Genomic DNA, 15,321 nt, shown 5'->3' with positions numbered 1-15,321 from the left:
CAGGTGGTTTTCAATTTTTACTGAGGAAAAAAGGCTGATTTTCTTATTTTTGACTGAAGAAATGTTAATAAGGTAATAAATGTATAAAAATGTTCCAATTCATGTGTGGCTTTTGCCCAATTTTTCATTAATTTGGAATATTGAACATAGTTTTTAAAATATTGTAAGTGAAGAATGATTCTTTTACTGATGATTTTTTTATTCTAATCAAAATGTGCTGTTTTTTTATTTTTGAAGAAATTACTTTTCATAGGAATAGGTAAAATTTACCATGGTTTTAGTCCTTTTTAGCGCATTTTCTCATTTATGGAAAAAAGGGCTATTATGCTCATCATGTCTGTCTGTCTGTCTGTCCATGATCACTTTTTTGTCAACAAGAAAAATGCGCTGTCACTCACTGCAGTGAGTACTGAGCTACGTATATTTTTTAGTTTTTGCCAGACAGTAAAGTATGGGTCAAGAAGACCAAATTCATTGCTCCAAGGAGGCCAGAATATGATCAAAGTGGACAACTATTGCCAATAATAATTCTCCAAAACAAATGGGAAAATTGGACAGAAACCACCTGCATATTAGACCTAAATGCCCATGAATTATGCCAATTTCACTCTTTTCTATCTCACTTTTTCAATTTCTTCAGCAAAACTAAAAGGACATAAAAATGGCCTAATTTCATCTACAATTTCTAAAAAATCACCTGTGAAGCAATTGTTTTTACCCTTGATATTAGGAAAGTTATGCCCAATCTTACAGATTGGTCACCATAGTCAGTATTGTAATTTTTAGTGCATTTCTCATTTATGGAAAAAATGTGCTATTGTGCTTGCCATGTCCGTCCGTCTGTCCATGACTTCACGTTTTCATCAACAACAAAATACGCTTTCTGTCACTCACTGCAGTGAGTACTGAATAATATTTTTCTACTTATGAATGAGATCTTAAGGCTCTAAAGTAACCAATTTTTTAGGCACTTTGAGTCTTGCAGCCTGATGTGCACTGTGGTTAATAATTGAGTAAGGGGTAATTCATCTAGTAAAAATTTAATGCCTCCAAAAATGGCAGGAAAGCTCTAGTTGCAGCTCAAAATGAAAATATATTCCATGCTAGTCCATAAATTGCAATTTACAATTTAAATTGCTTCTGCATAATGATCAGTACTGACATACCCACAATACAATTATTATGACTGATGCGCAATGGTTGGCACAGACTTAAGAGCATTGTGATTGATATTATGGATGGGTGATGATTTGCAAAAATGGAAGTGCATTACTATCAATATGGCCAATATGCAATGATTGTCACAGAGGTATGTGCCTTACAATTGCTGCAAGGGACGTTCAAGCAATAAAACTATGAAGGAGATACACGCAGTGACTGTGGTGTTGATTCATCTATCCACAACTTGTGTTATCATGGACGCCAATTTAAAGTCAAGATGGCTGGCAGAAGGCTTGAAAAAGGATCCCTATCTTGACCTAAAGCCAGTATATACTTAACATCCTGGCCATTGTGTCTCGATTATGAGTGGCATCTGTCCGATTTTTGAGATTATAATTTTCCTAAAGCTGTTGATAAGAAAATGGTTTTCTGTGTAATTTTGAAAAATGTCTGGCCAAATTTAACCATTTATTATACTTTTTTATTGTATTCTTGCAAATGAAATTAGGCAAGGACCAAGGGGAGAATTAACTGTGAGACATGTCAATAGGCTTGACATGGCTGCCTAATTTAACTTGTGTTAAAGACATAAGTTGAATATATTGCAAGTCAAATTCAAATTAATTCAACTTCTACTTCTTAATCACAAATATGTGCTCTATCTTGAGGTATACAGTCTAATTCATGTAATTCCATTCTTTGCCCTTTGTGTTTTTTGTTGAGCACTTGACTAATAATCATATAAAAGAAACATTAGAATAAATATTTCATAAAGCAATAAAATTGAACTATTGAAAACTAGACCAGTATAACTCAATTTTCCCCTCAAATAAACATTCATGAATTTTTCATGCAGTTGTCAAATGAATGACATCATCATTGGCTGAGCTCTGATTGCATTCATTTCTGAACTTTTCTTTCACTCTGCAGCATGTCCTATAGAATTTAAGCAAGAATGATTTAGCTGATTTTTGTTGCTTCAAATAATTCTATGGGAAGAATTGGCATAGAAGCTCATCTGGACAGCATGCTTGCCAAGGGAGATTGCCTCTAGAAGATGAACCAGTGGCGGCCAGTGAGTGTTTCATCAACAATTACATACTTGCCCATGCAGTGATGTTGCACTGATGATTTAGTGATATTTCTTAAAATGACATGTTAAACCAGTAAAAAACTTTGTGAAAGAAACATGACCAAGTAAAAAAACAACTCATTTCAATTTTTTAGCAAATATTAAATTATTTGGTTAAATATCATCCTCCTTTACAAAGCATGTTTTATAAATTTTATTATTACAGTCTATTTACAGAATAATTTGAAAAAACTTGTATGCACATTACTTGACTATTATATAATACAGCTTTCTTTATAACCTATTATACAAGCAAACAATGATCCTTTGTTTTAATGTTCAAAGCTGCAATACATTACAGATAGAAGTTGTTTGATGTGAAATAGTAACTTATGAAGTATGAGATCATAAATTTTGTAATTACTGGGATTTAGCCCATATTTTGAAATAGTGCTGTTCAGTGCTTCAAATATGCTGAACATATACATTTGTATTTTCATAAAATAAAGTGTAGAAGTGGAAGCAATGAAAGTTGCAACCGTTTTCATTAAGAATACCACCTACATGATGATAGTATGGCATCTTTTGAAATTCCAATTTCTCCCTATTCAGTCCTGGGACTGGTATAGAAATTGATGGGCTGGAGGTCTCAGGTCAGACTTTTGCATTGGTCATCCACACAACTCTCACTCATATTCAAAAAGTTCAGTCAATGCACCTGCCAGAAAATATATTCAATTTAAAAGATAAATAAGACATCCTTACAGTGTGACACTATTAACTTTAATATCCTATGAAACTAAGATAAGTGAAGAAAATATTTCAGATAAGGAATTGTGGTATAGATATTTGTCATGCATTCTGTTCATTGATTTACTTACTTTTAATCATCATTGCATTACTTCAGCAACAAGAAATTTATATCCGTTTCTAAAGTGTTACATTAAAAATTTTTGTTGATGAAACCCCAATGTACTAATACAACTAATTTTCTTTTCAGCTATTTCCCACTTGTCACAATCCAGAGAATAAGAACAAAATTTATTTTCATTTTTAATTTAGATGTAGTGTTCATTATCATTTATCATAAAGTTACCAAAAATGGCAGCATTCCCAACAGAAATGGAATCTAAGTTCCCTCTTCCCCCCACCCAATACATTAATTTATACACCGATGATAATATTCGCAAAGGACGTGTGCCTCGACCACCACCCCCTCCTCCTAATGAGTATTCCATGTTCAGTGTGCCTTTCAATGCTGATGACCCCATCATTAGGCCTCTAGAAAGCCAGGTAAGCTTCAATTTTTCAGAAAATTTGTTAACTAATAGCATTATTGTCAATTGCAATAATTAATTTGTAGATTTATGTAGAACAACATAATTACCATGCCCTTGTTTAGCATTGTTTACCCACATATAGTTTCCTACACATGTAAACAGAAAATTGCATACTATGACCCATTGATGTCTGAAATTAAATTTAATCCTTATAGATACAAAAATTCTACTTTCTTTGTCTTGAATTGAAAATCTTGGCCATTATAATCAAAACCTGAAATATGAAGCATTTATTTTCTGTCAAATTGTTGCGGGTAGAGGACCATTTAGATTTAAAATCTACAACATATCCTACAAATATATTGACATATTTCTTTTTCTCAACTTATTATCTCATAACAAATCATGAAGTTTTATCTTATTCACTTGCTTATTATACACGTTTTTTCAGGCCATCAGACGATTGTATCCTCAAAGCTACGATCAGCGGCGTGAGCTGAAAAAGTTAAATCATTCCATACTTGTAAATTTCATGGATTTACTTGACATTTTGATCAAATGTCCAGACTCAAGTAAACGAACAGACAAAATAGAAGATCTTAAACTGTTATTTATAAACATGCACCACCTCATCAACGAGTTTCGGCCACACCAAGCAAGGGAGACCATCAGAGTCATGCTGGAACTGCAGAAACGCAATCGTCATCAGGTACCATTTCTTTGCTCGAGATTATTTTTTCTGTATTCTTATGTGATTTAATGTTTGACAAAATTTCTCAATAATCATTAGGTAATGAAAACATTTAATTTGCATGCACTAGTTATTTTGTTCTTGCTGTTACATTCCTTTCAAATGCTACTATCGTTACAAATGTTACCGTTTTAGAGGCAAATGATTTTACCTTCTATGGATGTTGCCATGCTCTTCTTAATATTTCTAGTAATGCTCTCGTTGCTCATTTTATTACCACATATTTTTCTTTCGTTTCCTGCTGAAGAATATGATCTAGTAGAGGTGTAGTGTTGTTCAAGTACAATTGAGCGCTAGTTACTAACAGTTGAATAATTATTTTTTAAATTTTTTCTAGTTACATTTATAATCATTGCAAAAAGAATTACATATATGTATAACGACGTCATACTAACTCTATTCACAGTTTAATAACTTGTTCTGAATTACTGCCGTATAAAAAGTATTAAGTTTCATTAATATCTTCAGATCGCTGAGCGTTTGGAGCTGCTGGAGAGCTGCGTGCGGCGACAGGTGCGGGAGGCGCTGCAGGGTCTGCCCGACCAGGTGACGAGTCTGCTGGACGTGGAGCATCTGCTGCAGCCCACCGCCCCTGAGGACAAGCTCAAGCCGCGCGTCGAGGCCGGACAGCAGCCGCACGACAAAGTCTCCAGCCATGACAGGCTTATGTGCTCTATCGTCGATGCGCTCTGAATTACCAAGAAATTATAACTCAGTACTCACTGCAGTGAGTGACAGAGATCGCATTTTCTCGTCGACGAAAATGTGAAGTCACGAACGGACAGACGGACGGACATGGCGAGCACAATAGTGCATTTTTTTCATAAATGAGAAATGCGCTAACAAGAAGTGGCTTTTTCTGCCGTTTTACTCTGAATTACTCAAAGAAATAGTATATTTTTTCCTGTATCTTTCTGTGCCGTTCTGTTGTAAATAATTTTTTAGTCTTCAAGATATTTTTCATGGGCATCTAGTGACGGTAGACAAATTTGCTCCATTGTTAACAATTTCTGAATTATCTTCAATAGGAAAAAGGTTTATTCGGATATTCTTCAGTGCCGGGAAAAAAAATTTTCAGGCTAAAAATATTTCCCGTGGTCTTAGGGCCATGGTAGAAGAATGTGCTCCATTGGCAACGCTCCCAGAATTATTCTCACTAAGAACAGGTTTTTATTCAGACATTTTCCATTTCAGTTTGTATTGAATAGTTTTATGCCTGCAATATTTGTCCCACAATTCTGCCACGAAAGGCTCATCTACCTCCTTCGTCGACGCTCTCTGCATTATTCTTACTAAATGATGTGTCGTTGGTCGATGTCATTCTATAGTAATGACTTGATCAGCCTAACAACAAATGTCTACTTCGTTCTCTTTTAACTGTTTTGAACTTTTTTTACTCTTTCAACGTTTAATAATTTCCTATTTTTCAAGCGCCTTTCTTTCTCCGCGTATTTAGCGTATGGATTTTTTCTGTCTTAACAGGTCCGCATCTCTGGTTGATTTCTCTCATTGTATTCTTGATGGTATATTTGCTCATCTAGGTGTACCATTTCCTAAGTTTATTTATTTCTGATATTATTATAACCAGTGCTTCTAGTTCCTTTCAATGTTTTGTATTTTGTAAATAACTTATGATCGTAACCAATTCGATCGCTCTTATGTGCAAAAATCGTGTTCTCCTAAGAGCAAAAGGACAGCACAACGTGGTCGCCGCTTTTTACATGCATGCGACATTTGCCGTTATCGAGTAGTGATTAAGGTTTTTAAATGTATTTCTATGTTCTTGTTGCATCTGATTTACAATACATTGTCATTCCTTGCTTCGATATCATCTTTCCGCAATTATTCATTTCGTAATCACCAACGCTCATGCAATGCGATCGATAAATGTGTTTACGTAAATGATTAAAATTATTCATGTAGATTTTTATTGTTACAATTTACCTTGAAAGCTTGTCTACGAGCTTTGATGAAGCTGTTAACTTAGCGAAAAGTCCGATTTCCGTCATATGAAAAGTTGACCATACTTGAGCATCGCCATCTTGTCGATAACTGCTTTCTTTGAACCACTGTACGATCGTAGATAAATTTCTATGCTGGGGTTAAGCGAAGCATACAGCCATTGCCGGTGAGTTGTGATCGTATTTATTTCAGTTCAACATACCTCCTCGAAGCATGATTGCAGTCACTCATCATGGTACTCGCTACATTTTCATGCACCGAAGATGAATTCATGATTCTTTACGTCACTCTTCAGCATTACGTACAGAGGATCTAAACATGACGTTTCCTGACGTTAACAGCGTTGTGGGAAGAATGTTTTACATAAAATGTCGACGCCATTTCAGCGATGTCGAGAACATTTTAACTACGTTGGGAGCGCTTAGCATATGATGTAGCCTTGTAAATCCGAGGATTGAATTGGAAATTAGGGTACAGTACTATTTTTTTCCCTAATAGTACTACCTCATCAGGTGCAGAGATATAAAAACAGTATTTTAATCCAGTTTATTGCAGTTTACAGAGGACAGTCTGTTAGACCGAAAGATGAAATCAATTAATTCTTGGGGTCCCAAGAAAACGGAAAAATATATGTTTAACAGATATTTCCATCACTAGCTATGAATCACGCTCAAGCCCACTGTACTGCGAAGGTAATCCTTGATGAAGTCGATTCTAACAAACAATACATGGAAGGCTCACAGCCTTACGCATCTACATTCTGCATATGCTTAATAAGATCAACGACACGGTTGGAGTAGCCGTACTCGTTGTCGTACCATGAGACGACCTTCACAAACGTCTTGCTCAGCTGGATGCCGGCCTTGGCATCGAAGATAGATGACCTGTGGTCGCCAATGAAATCGCTTGACACGACATCGTCTTCGGTGTAGCCGAGATATCCCTTGAGAGGTCCCTCTGACGCGGCCTTCATAGCGGCCTTGATCTCGTCGTAGGAGCACTCCTTGCCAAGTCTCACGGTCAAGTCGACGACAGAGACATCGGGCGTGGGAACGCGGAAAGCCATGCCAGTGAGCTTGCCGTTGAGCTCGGGAATGACCTTACCTACAGCCTTAGCAGCGCCAGTGGATGAAGGGATGATATTCTGGCCAGCGCCCCGGCCACCGCGCCAGTCCTTGGCCGAGGGACCATCGACAGTCTTCTGAGTAGCGGTGACGGCGTGCACGGTCGTCATGAGTCCCTCCTCAATACCGAAGGAGTCGTTGAGCACCTTGGCGACGGGCGCGAGGCAGTTGGTGGTGCACGAGGCGTTCGACACAATTGTCATGTCCTTGCTATATTTCTCGTGGTTCACGCCCATGACGAACATGGGAGCATCAGCAGATGGGGCCGAAATGATTACTTTTTTGCCGCCGTTGCTAAAATGAGCCTTGGCCTTGTCAAGAGTGGTGAAGACGCCAGTGGATTCGACGATGTACTCGGCACCAGCGCTTCCCCATGGAATGTTATCAGGCTTCATTTCATTGAAGACCTTGATGACATGGCCGTTGACAACGAGGTTGCCACCGTCAGCCTTCACGTCACCCTTGAACGTGCCATGAGTCGAGTCATACCTGAGTGGGGGAAAAAATAACCTTAGATTCTTACGCCTGTTAATGAACTCTGCAGGTGGGTTAGGCAGCAAAATATTGCCACAAATTGTACAACAGAAAATAATTGAACTCGAACTACGCAGTGCCGGAAACAAAATACATAGGAAGTTCGAAGCAAAGAAGTTGCATCGGCTACAGCTAAATGACGGACGCGCGAGATTGAGATAGCAATAACAACTGTACCGGAAACGGTTCATGCACGTCATATTTGTTTAACATATTTGTATAGCGTGAACGCAACCCATCGAACATGGTATGGTAATATCACCATTATATTAAGGAACAAGGAAATGTCAATCATATGTCAGCGGCGTCGAGCCGGCAACATCAGAGTATTAATACACAGGCAGACGACAGTATGTACTAAATGAATCAGAATGTACTAAAACATACTATATGCATCATAATCGGCAAAATGTAACTGAACTTTCTAATTTGATGGAAAACTGATTTTCAGTACAATTAACCAATTCCGTGATTAGATATAGATATTTCGTGTACTTTCGCCAGTTTATGCGAAAGCTCAATTCCATTGCAAGTACTAAAATTTGTACGTCAGTCAGGGTAATGAAATGTCAAGTTGGGGTCTACCTACTTGAACATGTAGACCATGTAGTCCAAGGTGATGAATGGGTCGTTCACCGCCACCACCTGAAACGCAAAATATGTATTTAAATACAAGGATCAACACGGATGGTAAATTGCAAGATTTGTCATCAATATTTTCTCCTATAAATTTTTTAAACATGGGCATTAAGCTGGTTTGAAACATCAGATCCACACCGTGATGCTAATTAAGCCCAGTAATATCATATTAGTTTAACCCTCTACCGCCTGACACGAGTAAACGGAGCAATATTGTCACAAGCCTACTTCCCAAAAAGGATACGCTGCTAGTGAGCGCAAAATGACTTGCACTGATGGTTGCCGCCACGTACGTAAATTTTCAAATGTTCGCTGTTGCGTACAAACGTCCTCGGGTTGCTACACTAGATTGTTTACGTATAATTCAAGTTTAAAGTTATGTTCCCGCAGCGTGACATACGGCGGTAGAGTATTAATTTGAAATGTGCGAGTTATGAAACGCGCTTATTATGAGCCAAGGTCGTCGAGGTCAACCTTCTATGCATAGAAGGTACTGGTAGTCTGTCTGCAGCACAGTAGCCACTGCCACGCTATTTTAAACCTTGCTCCTTCGAAAGATCATGAGAAGTTTTGTGTCGATGCTAGTAACGACAGACAATAGCTTGCAGGGCATTTTTATTCAACCTGAACACATGTTCAGCTACGGAGTATAAGCTGTAAAACTAATAAATTGCATGCGACGTTAGCTATGAAAAAAATGAATTAAATTAGCCTGTGGTTTAAAAAATTATGATTAAAGAGCATTTAGTTCATAAACCAAATTATACATAAATTCATAAACTATTTAGATTTTAGAATATATTCAATATTTCTCAATTTTTAATTTAGAAAAATCATCATTCCATTTTAGTTCTCTTACTTCAGCTCCCTTCTCAATAGCGCAACGCAGCACCAGGCGCCCGATGCGGCCAAATCCGTTAATTCCGATCTTCGACATGATGTTAGCTGAGCTGGAGTGATGACTACACGGTACAACGGCTGCGAAATGAAATGGGTTAGAATTTGCTTCTTACAACATAATTTTCATGAAAAAAATTAATTCTATGAAGTGCGCAGCAGCGTAAGTAACTCTGTGACTGTGTGACATACCTGCACAGAGCACATTACTGTAGCGCATATACAAGAAGGCTTAATTTTAACTTAAAGGTCGGCTGTCAAATTCTCATGTATGTATATCGTAAATCAACGTTTCGTGAATCGCCGTGTCAATTAGTCCGCACGTACTAACCGTAAAGTCATTAAACGTGTTGTCTTTACAAGCCCCGCCCTAAGCCTAACGTTGCTTAAGATTATTTTTTACACTACTGATAATTCATCAAACAGTCTGCTTCATTCCTATTATTCCACTTTAACATTCTGTGAAGTTGAACATTCATTTTCTTTTGAGAATAATAATTTAGTGCAGAAACTATCTTTAATCGACAGTCAAGAACAAATTCAGAATGGAAAAAATTATACACGTGTTCGAGCTCAAAAAATCTTGAATGTTTAGTGACTTTAGTCTGTATCATCAAAATTCAAGAAGTTAGAATGTAAATTAATCTATAAAAATATGAAGCCGGACATTTCGTTTACGTGCGAAGCAACTTCAACTCAATGGCGTCTCAAGGGCATTCCATAAAATAACCGGTTTACAAATTCGTCAACTGCCTAATGTCAGACAGTCAAATCTTCCGAATATATACCAATGCCGTTACAATATAGAAAATATCAAAATAAAATTGAATACTTTAATATTTATCTATTGGAGGAGATCAAGCTTTACCAAGATCAGAGAGAAATTTTGATATCCACACTCACCGAATGCTCTGACTAGACTGCCAGCTCTGAGATCGTCTGCTTCGCAACAAGCAACGGTGCGCCGGTTAGCAGACAGCTTTATTGATCAAGCATTATTTTGAATGTATATAACCATGTCTTCAAATTTAAGAAAAATATCTTTCCTGAAAATTTTGCGGTGTTTTAAATTCCAAATTTCAAATAATTGGTCATAAATTGGTTCACTAAGTCAAGGTGCCTTTTCTATGGGCAAAGCCGGTGGCACCTTGATTGACCTTGAAAACTATTAAAGGACAAACTAGTCCGTTGGTTTTGTGTTCTAGAGCTATCTATATAAATGCAAATTCTTGTACTGCAAGCAATCATTTTTAATATAAAATTTTACGTAATAATATGTTTTTAAACAACAATGTGCTCGATTTCTTCCGAAGGAAGCAAGTGTGGATGTTTATCGATTGAACGCCTTGAGATGCAAAAGAAGTTGCGAGTGCCTTTGCAGAGCAAACTAGTGAACGACCTTGACTTTTAATTAAAGACAAGTTCATAAATTAGAAAAATTTACGATCTGTTAACAGCATTTGTTTAATTAAAATTATTTCAATTTTATGTGGCAACGTCAATTAAGGTTTTCTACTGGGTCCCTATCGTAAAAATCTAAGATGAAATTATTTGAAAAAACGATTGATCAAAACCGCTCCAAACTGTTCTTAATTTGTCTAATTGTCATGTGCCAGCGACTATAGCTTGAGTACGTCAACAACTCTTGTTCAAGATAGAAATAAATTATTAATATGAAGCTTTATGGCGCTTAATAAATGTATTTGGGGCCAAATTTGCAATAAATTTGCTGAAATAATAGTTCAAGTTGAATTAGATGCTCTGATAATACAGTTCTTTTGAGGAATTGGCATCAATATCTTTATTTTTATTGTAATTATTTTATACGGAAAAATTACACGATTTAATGATTAAATCCCCTGTGTTTGTTTATATATATATTCTCAGATCATGGGTCTCCACAGCCCTACAAAATTCTGCAGTGGATGAATGGCGCCGATATTTTAACAAATAACAAGTCGTAAAATATTCACCTAAGATTTGTTTTCGAGCGTTGACGTGTTCTCACTCAACTGGTAGTGTGACCCTAGGCACATCAATGATTAATTAAATGCTCACTAACCAATATAATTACAGACAAGCGATTGAAGATATAAATAGATTCAGAATATATTATGAATGATACTCGAGGGCTATGTTATATTAAACAATGATAAAATACTAAGAAGAAATGTCAAGAATTGCAGATCAAATTTTCTCTTCATTCTCTCTGTAAAGTCTCAAAACGAATTTGCAAGATGAGATGTTGTGAATTCCCAAGATGCAATAATACATTTATACATATTCATTTATACAGGTTTGGTTGAAGACCAGAGCGTACTTTTTATTTACGATTTTCTTATTGTTCTTTTCGATAAGCCGAACAAAATTTCTAGCTGTAAAGACAACACTTCCAAAGAATCCAGTGTCTCTAATCTTACAAATGTACTATGAATTTCTCATTTAATTTTCAAATTAAAAAATTAATTTTTCAATTTTTTTGATATATAAATTTTTTAATATATAATTTTTTTCAAAATTATTTATTCTATTAATTGATTCATGTATTGCCTCTGACTTCACACAAGTGTGCAAAATTTCAGATCAATCAGACAGGTAAAAGTGAGTCAAATATCAGTTATAAGATTTGTAGCTGACAAAATTATTTTTTCAATTTTTTTTTATTGAAAAAAAAATTTAATTTTTAAAATCTTTTATTTTGACATTTGATTCATGCATTGTCTCCAACTTTACACAAGTGTGCAAAATTTCAGATCCATAGGAAAAGTAGAAGTGTATTAAATTTCGATTACAAGATTTGTAGCTGACAGACAGACAAACAAGAAGTGAAGTTAAAGAGAAGTGTTGTAATAAAAACATGGGTCTTTGTATGCATGGGAGTGATGGGACTTTGTGAATAACAAGTTCGTGGGTCATAATGGCTTTTCACGGCCAAGATATGGAAATCATGGCTCAAAGAAATGGAATCACGGCTGGCAAACCCATGAAGCCATGGCTTGAAGAATTAGAAACACAGCTGGCAAACCAATGAAGCCACGGCTCAAAAATTTATTTGTGCTTGCCAAGTAGATAGGTATAGTATTCCATGCCTGTTATGGCAAATGACTTTTTTGTTGACTTTCCTGATTGAGTCCTATTTTAGACCAGTAATTATTAATGGTCCAAGGCACAAGCAACTATATACAAGCATCAATGATTAACTATAATTTATTAACATAGGTACATGAGTTATTCAATAAAATTATGAAATATAACAGAAAATGAAAATTAAAATTGTTTTTTATTTTACATTTTATTTGCTACTCAATCCCAGTTTGGAAGAATATTGGATAGAATTTATTTTAAAATTGCAAATAAAAGCTTATAAAAGTGAATTGGATGCAAAAATGGGCTCTTTTTAGCGCATTTTAACACGTTTTTCTTAACTTAGCTTCGCGTTTGTTTGTTTGTTTGTTTGTTTGTTGTTAACATTGACAACGAAAATTAGCCCACTTCTGATTGCTCTAGAGGTCTGAAATTCGGCATGCAGGCTATTTTAGCCTAACAATTTCAGATACAATCATAAAAACTAGCAATTAGAGACCTAAATTAGCTTAATTGAGTAAAGTTTATATATATAGGTATATATAGTATGACGTGCGGGCGCTGACATTATAGACGAGCATGCGCTGACACTGCGTATCATTGATACGCATTGAACTTTTTAAAAACCACGTTTTTCATGTGTAGCAATGGACTAAAAAGAAGAAAATAAAATACTTAAAAAAACTTTTTAAAAAACCACGTTTTTCTTTTGGACTAAAAAGTAGAAAATTGAAAAGAACAATAAGAAAATCGTAAATAAAAAGTACGCTCTGGTCTTCAACCAAACCTGTATAAATGAAGAACTTCTGCCTAACTACACTAATATTATACATATTCGTGCATCTATCCTATTTAAAAACTTTGCATATCCCCACAGTTGCAGATGTATTACATTTCATTGTCAATAGTAGATTATTAGTTACTCGCAGTCGAAACGTTCTATCAAGTATGTATACAAATATTTGCAACATTATTCCCCCACATAACTATATGATTAATGTCTGATGAACGAACGCAACGAAAATTGACTTATTTTAACATACTGCACACTCTTCATTGACGCAATACCTCATCCCGTTAATAATAATATTAATGCGCACATAAAATAACAAAATAATATCACCTTCAGAGTCAAAAATATATCGACAATAGTGTTCATAATTCCAAAACTCATTTCCAATATGAATAAATTATTTAGCAAATTATAAATCAAATTTATATATACAAATTGTACAATCAACTTTAAATTTTCGATCCAATTGTTTTCTATTCATGCCGACCTCTAATATAAGGAGGAATTGAACAAATTTTCTCTGTCGACAAGTAACATAAAAGGGACTGAGAACGTATCGAGTTTTTCAAAATCAAAGTGCAATAATTATGACGAATAATATTTACTAAATCATTTTAGATGTGAGCTTAAAACGATAGCATCTCGAATGAAAATTAACATGCATATATCATTTAGACAAGTGGTTCCCAATCTGTTGACATTATGAGCCCTAAAAGTTGCATGCAGGCGTAAATACTGAGTTAAATAATATGGTAAAATATTCTCAACTTGGTCACACCCTCCACAAAGGATGGCGGTAATGCATCGACATGAAAACGATTGCGTCGTCGATAAGATTATCGCCTACGTGCCCTCACAATCTTACCGACCAAAAACTATGCATTGTTACGTAAAATGTGTTCGCACTTTTTAGCTCATTTTTAGCTCATTATCTCATTTATGGAAAAAATGCACTATTGTGCTCGCCATGTCCGTCCGTCCGTCTGTCTGGCTCGATCGACAATTCTACGGACTCGCCAGCGGACTCGCCTGCGGACTCGAGCAACTGGGCCACTCATAATCCATTAAATACTTAACGGATCTGTATGAATTTTGGAATATAAGTATTAATTATCGATATGCTGCCGCAGGAATTATTACAGATTTTTACATGAATTATTTTTTATATAAACCCAATAAACTTATTTTTTAAGCAACTGGGCCACTCATAATTCCTTAAATACTTAACGAATCTGTATGAATTTTGGAATGTGATTATTATTTATCGATACGCTGCCGCAGGAATTATTACAGATTTGACAGTTACAGATTTGACAGTTACAGATTGGACAGTTAGAAGCATGGTTTAATTAATACAGTATTAATTCAACCATGTTAGAAGTGTGTTAAATATCGATTATAAGATATGTAGCAGACAAAATTATTTACTCATTTTTTATGGAAAATAACTTTTTATTTTAGAATTTGTTTATTCTGTCAATAGAATCATACATTGTCTCCAACTTTACGCAAGTGTGCAAAATTGCAGATCGATTGGACTGGTAGAAGTGTGTTAAATATCGATAATAAGATTTGTAGCAGGCAGACAAACAAACATGAAGTGAAGTTAAAGAGAAGTGTTGTAAAAATGGCGATAATTGTAGCGCTAGGCATTGACCTTTAAATTAACTCACAAACTCTTTAGTGGACAAGTTGTCATTATGGCATCTTGAAATCTCGACCAAAAGCCCACCATGCGTCCTGCCTCTGTTACCTTGTCATGTACAACACTTCTCTTTAACTTCACTTCTTGTTGTTTGTTTTGTTTGTCTGCTACAAATCTTATAATCGATATTTAACACACTTCTACCTCTCCAATCGATCTGAAATTTTGCACACTAGTGTAAAGTTGGAGACAATGCATGAATCAATTGAAAGAATGAATAATTTTGAAGATTTAGAAAATTATATTTTTAATATTAAAAGAAATTGAAAAAATAATTGTGTCTGCTACATATCTTATAATCGATATTTAACTCTGGTCT

At 35.5% G+C, this 15,321-nt stretch overlaps 2 protein-coding genes across 3 annotated transcripts; one reads left to right on the top strand and one right to left on the bottom strand.

Moving 5' to 3' along the window:
* Positions 1-2,127: 2,127 nt before the first annotated feature.
* On the top strand, positions 2,128-5,017 carry LOC108667229 (mediator of RNA polymerase II transcription subunit 7). Of its 2 annotated transcripts, XM_047884913.1 has the most exons (4): positions 2,128-2,236; positions 3,234-3,526; positions 3,965-4,222; positions 4,733-5,017. In XM_047884913.1, exons 2-4 carry the CDS (start codon positions 3,335-3,337, stop codon positions 4,955-4,957), a joined length of 675 nt encoding a protein of 224 aa, XP_047740869.1. In that variant the 5' UTR covers positions 2,128-2,236; positions 3,234-3,334; the 3' UTR covers positions 4,958-5,017. The 2 variants fall into 2 exon arrangements, with proteins under 2 accessions (XP_047740869.1, XP_018009718.1); XM_018154229.2 differs by lacking the exon at positions 2,128-2,236 and having other exon boundaries at positions 3,203-3,526.
* A 1,740-nt stretch (positions 5,018-6,757) lies between these two features.
* On the bottom strand, positions 6,758-9,540 carry LOC108667228 (glyceraldehyde-3-phosphate dehydrogenase). Its single transcript, XM_018154227.2, has 3 exons — positions 9,383-9,540; positions 8,474-8,529; positions 6,758-7,839 (listed from the first exon to the last, which is right to left on the bottom strand). The coding sequence occupies exons 1-3, from the start codon at positions 9,458-9,460 to the stop codon at positions 6,972-6,974; spliced, it is 1,002 nt and encodes a 333-aa protein (XP_018009716.1). The 5' UTR covers positions 9,461-9,540; the 3' UTR covers positions 6,758-6,971.
* Positions 9,541-15,321: the final 5,781 nt, after the last annotated feature.

This window comes from Hyalella azteca, unplaced genomic scaffold (assembly GCF_000764305.2).
Source record: "Hyalella azteca isolate HAZT.00-mixed unplaced genomic scaffold, Hazt_2.0.2 contig16463, whole genome shotgun sequence".
Classification (NCBI taxonomy): Eukaryota; Metazoa; Arthropoda; class Malacostraca; order Amphipoda; family Hyalellidae; genus Hyalella; species Hyalella azteca.
The sequence above is the reverse complement of the archived record's forward strand: the minus strand, read 5'-3'. Positions and strand labels throughout refer to the sequence as shown.

Bases quoted from the DNA above. Each gene is read 5' to 3' on its own strand.
- LOC108667229 (XM_047884913.1), top strand. From the start codon at position 3,335: ATGGCAGCATTCCCAACAGAAATGGAATCTAAGTTCCCTCTTCCCCCC. The intron at 3,527-3,964 runs GTAAGCTTCAAT...ACGTTTTTTCAG, and splicing joins TTAGGCCTCTAGAAAGCCAG to GCCATCAGACGATTGTATCC. The intron at 4,223-4,732 runs GTACCATTTCTT...TAATATCTTCAG, and splicing joins AGAAACGCAATCGTCATCAG to ATCGCTGAGCGTTTGGAGCT.
- LOC108667228 (XM_018154227.2), bottom strand. From the start codon at position 9,460: ATGTCGAAGATCGGAATTAACGGATTTGGCCGCATCGGGCGCCTGGTG. The intron at 8,530-9,382 runs GTAAGAGAACTA...TTTGCGTTTCAG, and splicing joins CTATTGAGAAGGGAGCTGAA to GTGGTGGCGGTGAACGACCC. The intron at 7,840-8,473 runs GTAGGTAGACCC...TCCCCCACTCAG, and splicing joins TACATGGTCTACATGTTCAA to GTATGACTCGACTCATGGCA.